This window comes from Panicum hallii, chromosome 9, assembly GCF_002211085.1.
Source record: "Panicum hallii strain FIL2 chromosome 9, PHallii_v3.1, whole genome shotgun sequence".
Lineage (NCBI taxonomy): Eukaryota > Viridiplantae > Streptophyta > Magnoliopsida > Poales > Poaceae > Panicum > Panicum hallii.
The window spans coordinates 60478763-60497279 of record NC_038050.1 but is presented as its reverse complement, the minus strand read 5'-3'; the positions used below and the strand labels follow the sequence as shown (position 1 = coordinate 60497279).

At 43.9% G+C, this 18517-nt stretch overlaps 1 protein-coding gene and 1 pseudogene across 1 annotated transcript; both read right to left on the bottom strand.

Annotated features, from left to right (window-relative positions):
• Positions 1-14083: 14083 nt before the first annotated feature.
• Positions 14084-17277, bottom strand: LOC112873270 (annotated as a pseudogene).
• A 215-nt stretch (positions 17278-17492) lies between these two features.
• LOC112873269 (vacuolar protein sorting-associated protein 28 homolog 1-like) lies at positions 17493-18002 on the bottom strand (the record flags this gene model as incomplete). The annotated part of the gene is made up of 1 exon (XM_025936264.1): positions 17493-18002. A coding segment is annotated over one exon (423 nt), but the record flags the coding sequence as incomplete, so codon positions are not given.
• Between the last annotated feature and the right edge of the window lie 515 nt (positions 18003-18517).

The window sequence follows — 18517 nt, the reverse complement described above, 5'->3', positions numbered from 1 at the left end:
CCACATCTGCCATTATAAAAAAAATCTAAAGTAACCCCCTAATCTTCGTGTAAATTACCCACCTATGCTGTTATAAAAATAATGCAAATAACCACCTAATTTGCATATAAATTATCCAATTATATCATTATTATAAAGTAACTCCTAAATCTGAATCAAAATTATATAGTTATAATAAAATATTAAAGTGCACCAATAGAAAATTCTAAATTACTATTTCTATCATTATTAATATATTATTTATATAAAATACTACCCACGATATGTGTTCTATATATTCATGTATGATGGAAGAGATAAGAATACTAATTCATAAACAAATGGTTCAATTAAATATATATCAAACATACATGGAAGTGTGATGCAAAATAGATAATGATAAATATATATTTTAGAGCATGTGTTAGAATATTTAATAGATGAAAGAGGGAAAGATAGATAATTATAATTATTAGCTATAAGCTTTATTTTTATATAGGCAAATATACCCATGCTTTGCTATGGATAAAGTTGGTATAAATATCGGATACATATAGTTGCCCGTATGTTATTTTGTATAGGAATCTACGTGATCGAGTTATGGACGGAGGGTTGTGGTCTGACTCGCATACATGATAGACTAAGGCCCACCAGTCAACGACATAAAACGGACCAAACTAAAAATTTAAGTGGAAATCTTTACTCGCTTTAGAAATTGGTATAGATTAGTTCTAATTATTAGCCCGTGCGGGAGCACGGGTTGAGAGGCTAGTGCATTTTAATTAGCATAGTATATGCTATTTATATAATAGTAGGTGCATAATATCATGCATAATGAAGACCGTGCTTTGATTTAATTTTTTAGGCTGGTCTAAATCCTAGAATAACTTTCTTTGTAGGAAAAATTTAAAGGGATCCCAATTATAAATTCTAGAATAATTTTTTTTGTGGAACGGAGAGAGTACTCCATAGTCCAGACACGCACATTTGCTCAGGGTTTTTGCTATATGATTATCTGTAACATCTTGTCCTACAATTTGCTTAAAGCGCAGCGCACTTGTGGTGTGGTTCCACGAGCATATAGCATATTGCTAACCTTTCGTCCTTGCCAGAACATATATATTATCATTTCACTATATGTTAATACTACTATTTGAATCCATCATGTACTCGCACTCTTGTAATATAGTTTTTCTATATTACTATTTTATTTGGAATTTATCGTATCTATTTGTATATTATCTTTTCACCAGGGACGGAGCCAGGATTGAAATATGAGGGTTGCTGAGCAAGCTATACTACGTAAATTTTTTAGAGATAGGAGATAAATACTAAAAATTTTAACAAATCCTATACATATTATGCGATCTATACAAACATCATGTAAATTTCTAATATGACAAGATATAAACAGTAAAGTCTTTACTAAAATTTTATTCATGTCATAAAACATACTGCAAGACATGGGATAAAGACGGAAAGCACAAATGCACAAACGAGAGTGTAAAAAACACGAGCCCCAAATCCAGTCATCCACGGGAATCATACGGGTCCGAAAATACTGACCGAATCTCCTCTCCAAGCACGTGCTTGCCAAAAAGGCAACAATATAGGTGTTCTTTCTTTACAAAAGCAACAAGAGATCAATGGCCAATTACGTACCTTCCACAATGTATCTCGCCATATCAAATCCGTTTGGCACTTTGGCTCATGTCACCTCTACAGCTCTACTCTACCATAGTTCGTAGTACCAGCGACACCCCTCAACTGCAAACCCGCCATGAACTTTGTTGCCATCGCCACCACCTCGAGGCCAACGAGCTCGATAATGGAGGTGGAAATGGAAATCAACGAGAGGTTGTGGAGGTGCATTGTGAAAATTAGGAGGTGACGGTGGTGGTGGGTGACGTAGGAGAGGGGGGAATCCTAACCCTTCATGTAGCACAACCAATACCATAGCCTATATATGCCTATTTCAAACCAAAGAATCTAAGAATTCTCGAAGTTACAACACCTGTACAAATATTTGAACAATCATGAACGCTATTTTTCTTCTACTTCAAACTAAGCTGCTCCCTGGAGATGATATGGACATTCATGGTAAGCTCCCTCGGGTACTTCTTCAGATCGAACAGACAGATGTCACCGACTCGCAGACCATTGTCGCGAGCAAATTTGGCCCAACCTCCATTAAGAAACCACCTTCTACCATTGTGAATCACCATCTGCGTTTTCCATGTCTTCCCCATGCACTCCAGCGCCACAGCTTGCCCACTAGCTGGAAGATGTACAGCAGCATACCGAACACCTAATTCCTGGTTTGTTATGGATACAAAGTTATTAGCAACACATTCCAATAGCAGCCCGCATAACTTTGTTACTAAACAAGAAAATTTATAGGGTTTATATATGTTGATTCTATATGGCTGATGTCTGATTGGTACGACAAAAACATGATATGAAATAACTGCAAATAATTTGCTGAAATGAAGGAGAATGAATTGTTGCATTCAGATGATCGACAAGCCTGCAGCTTAAAAAAAAAGTGAGTTCAGGTTACCGGAACCGCCTTGAAAAAAAAATTAAATACCACAACAAGAGTTAAACTTACCAGCATCCACTTCTGAGCATCACCAACATTGTTGTTCTTCATTACTGCTACACAAATGGGAACTTTGGATTGGATGGCCCGCACTCGCTCTTCAACAATCTTCTTTTGGGATTTAGATAGATAGTTCCTGCATGGTACAATGTACAGAGGCGGCGACCACAGCTTGAGTCAGGCCCCCAGAATCGGATGCCTAACTGTGGCACCTTACAGAGTACTGCAAACTCTGATGGTGATATTAAAGGTTTAGTACCAGTTAATAAGAAAACTAAAACCAGGAACCACATTGTCGAAAGTCGAAACAAGAACGGGCATAGCACATTCTGTTACTCTATACATTACAAATTTTCATCAGACTACAGGATCAAGACCTCTGGATCTTCTACCCAAAAGAAATTTCAAGTTCAGGTATGAAAGATTGTATAATTGGGTAGAATAATCTCTAACCCTTGCAAGACACTAGTACACATATATAGGCCAAGCATGCACCTATCACGGATCACAGAAATATCAGGTGGGGACTCTTGCCTAGTCATACACGGTATGAATACATCATTGGACAAGGTACACATTTTCCGATAACTGTATGGAGCTTGACTTCAGAAGTACACAGAAGAGAGAGATAGCATTTACAACCAGTACCAATACCAACCAAAAGCATTGAACGACAAAACAATAGAGCAACAAACAGATGAGGGAAGGGAAACGGTTTTAGAAACCAACGGAGAACCAACACTCGGAGTCCAAGTGCTAGAGGAGAGGAGACAATAGGGGCCGTGCAGGTTGGAAGCACAATGCGGCAAGCCGGCAATGGAGGATAGAGAGTTGACCTGGTGCATGAGCCTGGGACACTCCACGTGATAACATTCGGTGGGGAGGTCGCTGCAGGGGAGTGATCTCAGAGCAGCTGCTGGAAACTCATATACGAAAGATCAGGACGGTCTGAAATGATTTCTTTTTTTTTGGCAGAAAGTTAGCCCTTGAAAATGAGTTGATGGAACCTTTTACCTCTATTTATCTCTGGTAGCGAATCTGAAGCACATTCAACGTATATACTTCCAGCGGATATGGACAATCTTTGGCCAGCTTTCTCCATCAGGTGCTCGGCAGCTGTCCGTCAAGAGCTCACACTTGTATATCCGTATGTGCTGGAGGGTGCTTGGCAGATCTGGTAAAGATGATATGTTGGGGCATTGGTCGATGTTGAGTTTCTTCAAACTCGAGAGGAAATTCAGATTTCTTGGCAGGGACTTCATCTCGCATGCAATCAATGATAGCTCCTCGACAGACGAGAACTTCGCAGATTCTTCAAAAGAAAAGGATTGCTCCTTCCAGCATTTTAGAGTGAGATCCGCCAGGACTGTAAAGTTTTCGGATGAGAGCATATGGTTGAGCAATACAGAGCTGCCAATACTGAGTGCCCTTTGGACACGAAACTGCGAGATGCACTCAGCGGTGAGCTTCGGGACATCTCTCAACCAAACATGGAGAAATTGCAGGGAAGACAAGCCTTCCAGGAAACACAGGTCCAGGATACCACAAATTGATAGCGATTCAAGGGACGTTTGATGACCAATAGATAAGGAAGCCGAGCTCCTGCAGTCATCAATAGAAAGATCTTTCAGCTGTGGCAAGCTAACACCCAATGAATCAGCAGCAAGAATGCAGTTGCGCATGCGGAGCGTCCTCAGTGACAAAGGCATATATTCTGCTCCACGAGCCAGCTCTAAAGAAGGGCAGGAACAGAGCCAAAAATAATAAACTGAGACAGCAGCTCGTAAGCCGCCTAATGATCTGAGGCACCAGCAATCATTAATAGATACGTATTCAAGCGCTGTCAAATGTTGAAAGACCTCATCTGACGGGAATGCGGTTAAATTCATAATCTGTTGCAGTGACAAACTGCGCAGTGAAGTGAGTCCACCAAGGCCACTGGCCAAAGCTCCATCTGTAATACTGCATGAAGAAAGAACAAGTTCAGAAAGTCCTGATGGTGGAATCAGTGGCAGCCCGATACGCTGTCGATAGATGAGTCTTATCCTCTGCTCATGGCAACATAGCCATGCATTGGTGGTATTTTCTTTCGTAAATACCTTGTTTCTTCCGTCTTCTACAGCGCTTTCGATGGATTGAAGATGTTCTGATACATCATCATCCATCAACGCCATCAACTGCTGCTTCATAGATGAATGCTCGTCTGACAGCACTCTCCTAATGGTAGATCCTGAATCCACCTCCCAGAGCAAAGCGAGTTTTGGTGCCAAGCGGTCTGTCCTCATCGTGATTTCCGTCTGACCATGCTGCTGCAACTCGTCATTGGTGATAAACATAAGCAGTGGGCACCATCTAATTAATAATGATTCAAGGCCTCCTGGAAGACAAGGTAAGATCTTCAGATTCGGGACATTCCAAAGCTCCAGATAACGGAAATGCCTAAGAAGCCCGGTATTCAGTGGTAGGCATTCTAACACAGCGCAATTATTAAGCTCAAAAGATTCCAAACTCTCGAAATAGGAACCGTAAGTGCCCAACTCGGATACGAGGAGGATTTGTAACCTTTAATTGTGAGTCGTTTCAGCTCAGGTGGTGGCATCAAGCCTTCCAGGATCTCCAAATGTGTAGTGTCCCCTTCTCGGGAGCCATTATCTTCAGTCCAGACAAGCTGCAATCCATTAAGGTGTTTTTTATGATGAAGCGCTGCCCCCAAGGCTTCCTCCTTTCCCGTGACAGCTTCGAGATTTGCAATACATAAACTGCCACGAAGCTCGTTCATGTTCCTGAGCTGATGCAGCTCATATCCCTTCTGCTTTTTCACACAAAACGTATCAAGTACTTGGGCTGACGTTTACCTGCCAATGTTTGGTGTTGAAGGTGTACCTCCTTCCTCTCCATAAATTTCTAGATGTCGCAGCTTTCTTAAATTGCAGAACTGGCCAGGAAAATCTTTTTCTTTGATGCGTGAAGAAATAAACTGTAAGTGGAATAGAGTGCACAATGATCCGGCAATTCGGAAATTGAGGTTCCTGAGAGGTCCAAATACCTAAGGTGCTTCAACTCGGAAACAGATTCGGGCAACTTGCTTCTATTGTAAAAACGCAGACGCAGTACACGCAACTTATTCAAATTCCGCAGTAACACATGAAAAAGATCACTTACATCATCGACCACTGGGTCAAGGCAAATTATTAGATGACGCAGCTTGCATATACTTTGCTTATGTTGTATCATACTCTTAACACGAACAGACAGATGCCGAACTGTGAGTGGTATTTCTGCCGAGTCATCGTCAAGTCTGAAACAATCTTCTCTAAAGAGTGACTCTGCCAAATCATGAAGGAGATCATGCACAGTATAGACATAACTATTTATCTCCTTCCCTGCATAAACCGGTTGAAAGAAGGATCCAGAGATCAGCTCATTGATGTAATCGTGTCCAACATCTTCAATGCTCCTATTAGGGTGGCATGATTTTTCGACTAGTCCCTCTGCAACCCAAAAGTGTACCACCTCATCAACATCGTACCGGTGGCCTTTTGGAAATAAGCTGCAATATAAAAAGCACCTTTGAAGACGTGGGTCTAATTTCTCATAACTCCACAAAAGAGCCCTGATGGGTTCTGTCACGACCCAAAAATTAAAACCACATGATTAAAAATTTAAAACATCATCATGAGCATCATCCAAGCATAATCAAGCATCATGTGCATGTTTTGACTTGAGTTACTTAATTTTTCTTGTTATTGTTGAGTGTAGCTTGTGAAGAAAGTTCAAAATTTGCTATGTGGCTGTGCCCCCAAATATTTTATTCAAATACTAGATTTCAAATGATGATTTCTAAATATGTTTATTTAATTTTTGGATGTTTAATCCGAGCTATAAAATTCTTGAAAATATTGAAAACTGCAATGTTGTTTGAATTTTTATGAGCAATCCATAATAGATTTTTGAGCTCTAGTGGTTGCATTGTGTTCTGATGGTTTAATATTGCTTCAGTAAAAATTTGGTGAATTTTGGAGCCCGGGAAATGCATGTTTTTTAATTTGCAAGTTGAACCGTTGCCTTTCTTTTCCCCTCCACCCAGCCCCACTTGCCAGTCTCTCCCCGCGCCCTGGGCCCGCGCGTCAGCCACCCCCTCCGCATCCCCCGGCCTTCCGTGCCCGCCCGTTGGGCGCCCGCGCGGCGGGGCACGCCGGTGGCCGCGGGCTTGTCCAGCGTGGCCGCCCAGCGCTTCACCTCCCACACCACTTCGCTTTCCCCTCCCCCGCTCCCCATTTCAAACCGCCGCTCCTTCTCCTTCCTCGGCCTAAACCCTAGCCGCCGCTCCCTTCCCGTCCAAGCCGCTCGCCGCCGCAATCCGCCGCTGTTGCTTCACCTCCGCCCGATTCCCCGCGCGCGAAGCACCTCCTCCATCCCCTCGCCCGATTCAAGCTCTCCCCGACCTTCCCCCTTCGCCGCCCGAGCCTCCCGACACGCGCCCCCGTCCGCCGCCGCCGCTCTCCACCGTCCTACCATCCGCCGCCCCGCCTCGCTCGTCCGCGCTGCGGGTGAGCACCTCCTCCGCGCTGTGCTGCCCGCGCGCGCTCCGCCCGTGCGCGCGCGCGCCCTTAGGCTGCGGCCCTATGCCGGCCGCCGCGACGTCATGCGCGCGCGTTCGCGGGCGGGCCACGCCACGGCGCGCCCTGGCCGCGTCCGCGGCGAGTCAAGGCCGTGGCTGGCCTTGACTCGGCCCCGTTCCCCTCCCCCGGGCCCACCTATCAGCGCCTGAAGGGTGCCGGCCCGGGTGGCCCTAGCTGTTTAAGCGCGTTTTATTTTGTTCATTTGTGCTGTAATCTTGTAAAGCGCATAGAAAATGTTGTAGGTCTCCAAAAATTATGATATTTGATTTGTTTGACTCCTCTGTAAAAGATCTACTTATAAAAATTACTTTCAAGCATGTTAAAATCCTGTACATACATTTATGAATTTCCTTTTATAAAGTGAGATAATTGTTTATATTTTTATTTAAGGCCCTAAAAATGTCAAACTAAATATTTTTGTGTTCCTTGTGAAATGCTTTATCTCATGGTGCAGCTTGTGTAAATGTTCCTAGGCTGTTTGATAGGGTTTTAATGCATTTTTGGTTTTGCGGCCTGCAAGATTGTAAAATGGATAACCTTTGTTTGAAAAATGATAAAATGACAAAACCACTTCTTTTATCTTTGTTATCATGTCTTGTACCCCTGGTAATTTTCTTAGGATTTTTGAAAATGTTTTGCATAGCTTTTAAGATTTAACTTGATTCTAGTAGCTTAAAATTGTAAATAACATAAGTGATTCCACAAAACTAATTGGGCTGCAATTTCAACTCTCATGATTTTCTCTTGAGATTCCCTATGTGCAGAAATAAAATCATGATTTACTCTTGCTATTTGTTGTGTGAGCAAGTTCGCTTTCAGGCTTAGAATTTAATTTATTGATCGAGCTTCGTGTACATTGCTTGCGTGCCTCCTTTGTGTTGAGTGGTACTTCATTTCCATTTCATATCATGCCAACTCTTTTCATATCATTAGCATCATCCTAATGCACACATCTCATTCATGCATTTTAGTGACCGAGATGCCGGAGGACGCACCCGTTGAGCCCACCTAGATCGTTGAGACCGAGCCGGGAGCCGAGTGTGTTGTTGAACAAGAAGAGAACCAAGGCAAGCAGCTAAGCATGATCCCTTGACCCTCTTTAACTTGATTAGATTTAGTTATCTCAATGGGTATATATGTATTTTCTATATGTTTAATTATTGCATTGTCAATTCTATTTAGTTGTCATGACTTTCCTTGTTTTCGATCCATATCCTTGTCACGTGTAGTAGCAACTAAATAACCTAGCAAAAGCTTAGTCATGCTTAGACTTGGTCTTAGTTTGCAAGAAACATCGGAATAAGGATCACTTTACTCACTACACCACTCTTAGTGTATTTGTGCTTATCCATTGTTGTCGGAAGTTCGGAAAAGGGGTTAGCGTGATGGTTATGTCTTAATTCGAGTGGAAGGTAGGGCTTAGGGAAAGGAGTCTCGGAGGTATAGTCCGCTCGAATTGGTTAAGGACCGTCCGTGGATGACCTCGGAAATTGAGCACTTATCGTACTACCACATATCCATTCATGGGGTGGATAAACCGATTACCCTCTAGTTCTAATCGTTGATGCACGGCCCTAGATGCATGGCCATAGGGTTTTGTAGAGAGGCTTAGGGGTGTCCCCGGTAGACCTAGGTAACTCTCCGCGCAAGCTAGGCGTGATGTTCAACGGTTACGACTTGTCGGGAAAGGTTAATGCGAGTACCCCCTTGCCCAACGTAATCGGTTGGGTGAGTCGCATGGTCCTTGTGTCGTGTGGATAAAGATGTACACCCTTGCAAGGTTAATGAATCAATTCGAATTGCCGCGCTCTCGGTTATAAGCAAGCTCTTTATCCTACGAAATCTTCGTAGAAGTTTTGGTCAAGTGATTAGTTTCATATTACCTCTTGTTGATACTTAGAAATTGAGTTATCTAATTAACTAAAACTTAAGGTGGGTTGGGCAAGTTAACTAAAATGCTAGGAGGTTAGATGGTGGAATTAGGGAGTGAAAGGATCGATGGACCAAGAGGGGGGGTGAATTGGGCCTTTTTCAATTTCTAAAACAAGATAAAACAACCTTAACCTATGCAAAAACTAGAAAGGCTCCAATTCACCAACCGGATAACTAAACAAGCTACACAAGCTAGTTAAGATGAAAAGAGATAAAGCCCAGCAAGGTAGAGCTAACTAGTGATTCCTAAATCAAGCACATGAATGAATTGCATGAAAGATAATGCTTGAAAAAGAAAAGTGGACAAGGGACAACCGGATTTTTTTCCCGTGGTATCGATGTGTTGGCACACACCCCTAATCCACGTTGTGACACTCACAAAGAGTATTGTCACCTCCCAAGTCACCAAGACGAGGGCGCTCACTAAGAGTCTCCGTTTACCATCCCGGTGTGGTGGAGATCAAGCCACGTACAAATCTCTTCTCCGGGCTTCCACAATCCTTGGCAAGCTCCGCGAGAATCACCTCGATCACCAAGATCGCCTAGGTGATGCCAATCACCAAGAGTAACAAGCTAAGGCCTTCACTTGAGCAAGAACCAATCACAAAGAATGGATGCACACAAGCTTCTCTCTACTCAAGTCCTTAATCTTGCTTCTTGAATGATTGAATGAACAAGTGTATGAAATGTTGAAGCTCAAGGTGGCTCTTGACTATAGTATGTGTGTTTGGATGTTGGCTGGTGTCAAGAGTAGTAGAATGACCCATTGGAGGGGTATATATAGGCAGCTCACACGAATAGAGCCGTTGGAGAAAAAGCTGCCAGAAAAACTGCGTAGCGCCGGTTAATCCGACGTCCCTCCAATAGTCATCATCGGTTTAACCGGTGTATGTAAACTGTCACTTCTGAAAACTAGCCGTTACAGCTTGGGCAGATCTACCGTCGTTGCATCGGTTTAACCGGTGAGTGTAATCATCCATTGAACAACTGAAAAACCAAGTCACTGGACAACTGCACCGACGTCAAATTTCAAATAGCGTCGGTTTAACCGGTGAGTCTATTTGTCCACTGATCAACTGAAAACCGAGTCTCTGGACAACTGCACCGACGTCCAATTTCAAATAACGTCGGTTTAACCGGTGTATTGACTTGTCCCAACATGGTGACCTCGTTTAACCGACGTATAGAAAACTTTAGACGTCGGTTAATCCGGTGATAAGGATTTTTCTGAATTTGCCTTTTCTGACTTGAGTCTTGAATGAAATCCAAATATTCTTGAGATATAAGTTGAGAACCACTTATTTGAGCTTCTAGAAACCTGAGTGACCATTGTGTGCATCCATTTTCAAATGACCATGTCCATGCTCAAGTTACTAAGCCTAAACCCCTCTTAATAGTGCGATCACTACAAAACTATAAAACCTATACTGACCTAAGTGTCCTTCTCAACCTTATGACACTTAGGACTAGAAAGATCCTTAGTCTTGACACATTATAGAGTTGAATGCCGAGATCGCCTTTTTGAATAATGAAAATTAGGGGCCTCTTTTGACATATAACCAAATGAGCAATAATGATCTATAAAGCTGCACAAACTCATTAGTCACAATAATGGTTGTCATTAATCACCGAAACATACCTTAAGGGCCTAGATGCTTACAGGGAGCTCATGCTTATTTAATTTACTTAGCCCTAAAGCCTTTTTGTGAGCCTTCATATGCATATTCCTTGATTTAATTATTCGCGTAAATCTTGCGAGTACCTTTGTACTCATATTGCTTTGTTATACTAAGTTGCAGGTGAGCTGGAAGTGGTGTTTGGCCATTTCTACCCGCCGAATCCGGCACGGGCGAGGAATAGGCCAATATGGTCAATGGTGTCCTTGAGCAAGACGCCATTATTATTTATCCCGCTGCGTATCGTACTTGGGATCATCATGTTAAACATTAAACACTATGGTTTTTTATCTCTTCTATGTTATTTGTGAGCCCGAGGCTTGTATCCCTTATTTGAACCTTAAATTTAAGATTCGGAACCTTTCCTTAAATTAATGTTGTAATGATTAGTTGCTTAACTTTGTATTAAAACTTGCTCTTTGTGGATCATTGGTGATGGATGAGCTTGTGATGGTACATGCATGTGCATGATCTTGGACATATGTGGAGCACATACTGGGACTACCGGGTTTAATATTATTTTCAGCGAAAAGTTAAGTTGATCCTTGATAGTTTAGATATGGGTTAACCCGTGGCACGCTCACTACACCACGGTTGGCTTATGGTAACTTGCGATCAGTTGCTAAAAGCGCTTGCAACAACTTGCGATCAGTTGCTATAGGGTTTTAGTAACCGACGCGGTCCGTCGCTGTAAGTGGGGTTGCTAAAGGCTTTAGCAACCGTCCACTTCTTTAGCAACCGACCCTCCATAGCTGTTGTATACCTTTACCAACCGAATGTACAACACATTTAGCAACCAACAGTAAGTTATGGAGACTGATATAATCTAAATAAGTAATGTTAATTCAGAGCTATTTATGCTGTAAACCAGTTACAGTAAACAAGCAATCACATAGTCATAAGTAAACAGGCAGTCCTTCACATGATGACTGAGTAAACAAGCAAGAAATCATCACAAATGACTTATATCAAGTTAATTGACTTCATTAAGCAGTCCTTCACATGGTCATAAGTTACCATCATCTTTCCAAATGATCCAACTAATGAGGCCTAACTAGCTAGTTTTGTCACAAAAGCAACCACACTTGCAATTAGTTTACAGCATAATGTTTGCATGTTTACAAAATCTGTCACAAAAGACTTCCATGCCATGTACTTGAAACAGTTCTGCACAAGCTTCTGGCACCCAGAATTCTTCAGCCTACACTAAGATCCTAACAGTCCTGCAATTATCAATTCTTCAGCTTATCCCTTCCTGGACACTAAGAGGAAAAAATTAGTCAGTTATCAAGTGAAAGCAACGATGATAAAAAAAAGTGCTACTTGCAACTAACAACAGGTTGAGTTGGCTGTCTTAATGCTTTAATCACCCAGCAGGTTGAACTTTGTCATTTTTTTAATTTCTGTCATATGCGCTACTTGCAACTAACAACAGCTATCCTAAGAACAAACATTGAACATTGTCATTTTTTTAATTTCTGTCATATGCGCTACTTGCAACTAACAACAGCTATCCTAAGAACAAACAAAAGTAGTTCCAATAACAAGTAGGTTGCTGGCTGTTGCATATATAGTTCTGTCTCTATCCTAAGAAAAAATAAAAGTAGTTACCAGCAACTTATGAGAAGGCTGGTGCATTTGTCAACCACAATATATACCTGAACCAGCTGGTGCCTTGTTTGTAACCTTCAGCTGTTAACATTAGGAACAATTATTTAATAATGGTGGCTCAAAAGATTCATCATGCTCCATACACCCTCCATCATCTAAACCACAAGCTAAGTCCCTAATCAACTCATCTATATCATCATCTTCGCTGCGTTGCTCAATAAACTCAGCTATATCGTCTTCATTCACAGAAGACGAAGAAACTTCTCCATGTAAGGTCCATGTTTGGTACCTTTTAGAAAACCATCACATATCACGTGTTCTCGTACTTCACTTGCCTCTCTCCAAAATGAGTTAACACACTTTCGACAAGGGCATAATATCTTGTTCCCTACTGCTGAATTTCTAAACGCAAAAGCTAGAAAACCATTCAACCCTTTTTCATAGGCCTCCATTTCCCTATATGCAATTCCTATGTTAAAAATAAATATAACTACAGCAGCAAACAATTTCAGTTATTATGAACAAGTTGTTCGGTACCTAGCCTCATTGGTGATCCACGATTTATCCATGCACCTTTATGTGAGATACGAAACAACTTTCAAATATAGAATCTAAAAACAGATAACAAGCATCAAAACATAGTTGCATATTTTTGTAATGTACATGCATACGCAAGGTATGAAAAGAACTCAGAGGCACACAGAGAAAATTAATGAATGGGTATGCAAAATTACCCTTTGTGTGAGCCGAGGTTTGATAAGGTTAATGTCAACCGCCTTCCAATGAGAAACGCTTTGCTCCAGCTGAAATCAGTACCTGCAAAGACAAGAAGTAGCAGTACCAATCAGTAGCTGCAAGATTTGTACACTGTGTTTACGAAATAATAATTCCCTACTGCGGGAGAGAGGGAGCAGAGCGGCCAGCGGGAGGGAGCAGCGCGAATGTCTTCAGTAATGCGGGCAAGCAATAAGTCCAGAGCAGATCGAACTTGGGAGGGAGAGAGCAGAGCGACCAGCGGGAGGGAGCAGTGCGGCAGGGCGGAGGCGGGCGCGCAGGCCGCGGTGGGCGCGCGGGCGGCGGGTGGCAGCAGGCACGCAGGCGTGCGGGCGGCGGCGAGCGCGCAGGCGCGCGGGCGGGGGGCGCGCGGGCGGCGGCGGGCCCGCAGGGGGCGCGGGGGGCGCGCGGGCGGCGGCGGGCGGCGGCCGGCGGCCGGCGGCCGGTGGCGGGCGTGCGGACGCCGGCCGGCGGCGGGGGCGCAGCTGTGCAGGCAGGAGCGTGAGGCACTTAGGGTTGGGGAGGGGTTGGGGGGGGGGGCGCAGCCGTTTGTTGGGCCACTTGTTCGATTTGGGCTGCAAATTCAACTAAAATTTTCGCGCGTAGTTTGGGCGCGCGGGACTCTGCCCGCCTAAACCTTTAGCTACCGACTGTCGGTCTCGATATAACATATTTACCAACCGATCGCCTGTTGATATAATCGTACAGTTTTAGCAACTGATCGACTATTACTAAAACGGCTTTTAGCTACCAACTTTCCGTCCTAACCTTTTAACAACCAACAGCTAATAGTTAGTATCAGTTGCTAAATGTCATCCGTGGTGTAGTGGCTATTGGTGCGAGCGTGAGTTAACTCTCATCTTCGTGATAAGAACTGACGGTTTCGCTTAAAATAATGTTAAATTGGACGGTTCTCTCGCAGGTTCGCTTAAGTTTTCAATTCCCAAAGCATCTCTCCATGAGGAGATATCCTTTTTTCTACTCAAGTTCGAGCCCACAACTTTGGCTGCCAAAGGTGATTGTCCAAGACGTTTCGCTATCTTTTCTCCAATCTCTTCTAGCTGCACTTTCAACTTTTGATCGCCGATTTCCGCCCCAGCGAAAGCATGGTGTTTGAAGAGTGCCAAGAACTCAGCATTTTCCAGGTCTTCCAAATGAACCACTTCTTTGCAGTGAAGAGCAGCAGGAAATGTATCCCGTCGAGAAGTTACCAAAACTTTGCTTCCCTCCCCCTGAGAAACCAGAGGTTCCAACAGTAGGTCCCATTCCCTCTCATTGCTGGATCCTTCAAACCAGACATCATCCAAGACGAGCAGGAATCTTGTAGTGTGTCCCTGAGTCTACACTGGAGGGTATCGATGTTTTCAACACGTGGGCATTCCCCATTTGTTGCAGACTCGATCAGCTCCCGTGTGTGACGATGAACATCAAGCTTGCGAGAGATGCAAACCCACATCCTGACATCAAAGTGATCCTTTACCCTGCCATCATTGTAGACATGCTGTGCCAAAGTGGATTTTCCAGCACCTCCATGTTTAACGATAGCCACACCTGAGTAGTTTGTTGAGCTAGCCCCGGCTGCAGTCCTCTTGGTAAGAAGATCAATTATACGATCGCGATCCCTATCGCGGCCAAACACTTTAGGAGGCTGCAGTGATGTGGTCGGAGGAACGATTGCTGCTTCTACAACGGGGCCAGCTGCACAATTGTTACCACCCGGTAAGCCAAGAAGTCCTTGGCTTTCAGCAGGATGTCCTTCAGCTCATTCAGCTTGCGAATTAGCCTCCTGTTTTCAGGGAGCAGGTTACGTGTCCTGCTTGCTGTGGCACGAAAAGGCTTCAGAATAGTTGATTTAATGGAGGAGGCATCATCATCATCATCTCCCACCGAGGAATCATCCCCGCTCTTTGCCTTGCGTTTGAGGAGGTTGTACTCGTGCTCGTCCAGCAGGTCCTCGGCATCGTAGAAGGCGTCTTTGAGCTGCTGGAGCCATGCCTCAGCTTATCCTTGTGGGGACTCTTCTCGGCGGCCTCGATCACCAGGTCGAAGTGTGGCAGGACGGTGGTCTCCAGTTCTTGGAGCTCCCGTGCCATGTCCACGCCCAGGTAGGTCGAAGCGTCAGCGAGGAGCTTGTCGATAATAGGCGAAGCTGCCCACCGTAAGCCAGCCAGTGCCACGTCCGCCATGGAACTGCACTAGTTTGTGTCTCCACGGCTTTTGCAGGTGAAGAGATCTTGGGCGAAAGCGTTTCCAGATGAAAGGAAGAGAACAAATGATTTGAAATAGCGGGAGGTATTCAGAATTGGGATATTTGCATGGATCTAAGCAGGGAAATGATGGGAAACAAGCAAAACAAACATTTTTTTCTTAGGGATTAAATGAACAGAAGGAAGTGATGGTGTAATGTGCGAGTGTATCTGGAGGGAGCAAAATATAGGACAAAATGGAAGAGTAGAGGCAAGAAATGGATTAACAGGCAAATAATGAGGAGAAAGACTGTTTCTTTTTTTTTTCCTGATTTTTGGATTATGGAAGGATCAATGAGTGTAGAGACGAGCAATGGAAGTGCTTATGCTATGCAGGGGGAATGTTGGAGAAGAAACCTGCCACAGTCAGGAAGGAGGGATTAATTGGTGATAGCAGCCTAGATAATAAACAGAACCAACGAGCTAATTATCTTTCCTTTCCCATGTGTGAATGGACCCACGGAAGAAGATTAGGGAAATAGCTAACTAATAGTTAGGTAAAAATAGGCATTTTGGTCCCTCAACTTTGACTTGAGGGTCAAGTTCATCCCCCAACTTTCAAATAGGCCAATATAGTCTCTCAACTTTTATTTTTGGGTCAAACTTATCCTTAAGCCATATTATACTCCATAACAGTGTTCAAAATTTCAGCGAAATTTCGCGAAATTCGGTGATTTCGCCCCCTCTGAAATTTGAAAATTTCAGAAATAATAATTTAAATATATTTAAAAGTATTTTTAAAAATAGTCTAAAAATGAATTTCGGCCGAAATTTCGCGAAATTCGGTGATTTCGGCCATGTCCGAAATTTTTTGACAAACGAAATTCAAAACCCTGCTCCATAATAATATGATATTTATGCAAAATGTTCTTTTTACCCTTTTCTCCTTCCTCTTCTAAATTCTTCAACAGTTTATTATTACTAAAAGAACTCAGCACTGCAAGCAAATCAATGTAGTGTATGAGCATCAATGCAGTTAGGAGCTGAACATCACAAGTGTCAAATTTGGAACATAGATTTTATTCATTGATGTATCGTATTGTATTGCGGGCGCATAAAGAATGGAAATAAAGAAGGGGAAGAAGAAGCCAAGGGTAAAAATGATTTTTTGCATTTATCTCATATTATTATGGAGTATAATGTCAGCATAAGGATGAGTATGACCTTAAAAAGAAAGTTGAGGGACTATATTGGCCAATTTGAAAGTTGAGGGATGAATTTGACCCTTGCAATAAAGTTGAAGGACCAAAATGGCTATTTTGTCTAATAGTTATTAATAGGCAGAAGGAAGAGTTGAGATTTGAGAGCTTACACGGATGAAAGAACTGAAGGGCGCCGGAAACAGACATCCGGAGCCGGCGACGATGACGGATGCGAGGCTGCCGGAGCAGTGGGACTGGCCTCTGGAGCAAGCGCTGAGGAAATCTGGAAATGAAACGGAGGACTCAGCAAACGGATCTGACCCAGCGGTAGGACGAACAGAGGGATTAGCAAAATATGCAAGCCGCGTCACCAACTCTTGTTTCCTTCTGGGAGCAGAAAATGAGTGAATGTGTTTTTGATGTTTGGCTGAGCCAGGCGTGCTGAAGACTTACCATCGTTGATAGCTAGGTGGTCGATGATCGAAATGATTGTTTTAGACCAAGTTGCACTCCACGGAAATAAATGATGGTTCGCTTAGCATAGTTTATTGCCTTAAAGTATAACCACTCACCAAATAGTAGAGTTGTGGGCTCCGCACGACGAGACCCAGTCCAATTTGCGTTAACCGAAGTTTCAGTGTTCATCAGCGTAGTGCAGCTGTGCAGGAGTCTGGAACTGTCCCTGACCGACGTGACCGTGGTAGAAATGATTCTAGCACATCAAACTAACACCAATGATTGCGTAGAAAAAGCAAAACATCAATCGACTATCAACGAGTAAATCGGTCGAGTAAATAAGAGGGCAGGTAAAGTTACCTTTCTTCCTTTTTTTTCATCACCAGTACTAGCCTGTCATGCTTTTGTATCACGGTCACCCTTCCAGATCTGAACGCCGTGACCCAGATTACAATACCGGTTTTTCTTTTGCAGGATATCCTTGACAGTTGAGAATTGCAATTGGGCAACGTGATTGTCCATCGAATTGGGTTCACAAATTACACCGTCTGGATGAAGATATTTCTTGGAACACACCAATTTTGGAGAGCATAAAAGTCGGATGGGAGCAAGGGGCCGTGCCTGGCCATGGAAGTGGCGACGTCCTGCAGCAGCGGGCGGACCTGGTCATTTGCGACCATGTTGAGGTTGACAGCGTCCATGGCGGTGATGAAGGTCTGCACGCGATGCGCGATGGCGGCGGCGGACGACGCGGAGGAGTTGGACGCGGCGCGGATCTCGATGGTGGCCGGGACATACGACTGAAGGGGGCGGTTGAGCGGGCAGTCGAGGTGGTACGCCTGGACGAAGCGCGGGACGATGGTGGCGCCGGCGAGCGAGGAGGAGAGGGAATTGAACGGGGAGATGAGCTTGAGGCGCTCCGCCTGGAGACGAGGTCGCCAGGGCTGATTTGTAAAGTGAAAGGGTGTTTTTGTAAAATATTAATCGTGATCCAAATTAGAAGGTTTTATAGAAAAATACTGAGGGGTTGTTTGAAGAAAAAACTCCAGGCGGCCGCCGGTCTCCCAGCTTCTTCTCCAGTACGCCGCCGACCTCTCAGCTTCTTCCCCAGTGCGCCGCCTGCCTCCGCCACCACCACTCGAAGTTCGAAGGTGGCATGACAAGCTGCATCGTCTACCTTCCCCGCGCTTCGGCTCCACCATCGAACTCGAGCCGCCTGAGCCCCCGCCACTGCCAAGCCAGCAGCCGGCGGTCCGAGAGCGCATGGAGACCTCTCCGTCTCCCACAACAGCCAGGATGACATGTCACCGATAACCGATTAGCCATGGTCACTCACTAGGCGTGTCAGTTCAAGAATTAATTCCACGGAAACAATGAGCTGCCAGAGCTCTGTACTCTGAATTATGAGTGGTATAATACGAATTACTTTATTCGTTTTCTGTAAAAAGAAAACAGCCGCAATGAATAGCAGCCAGCT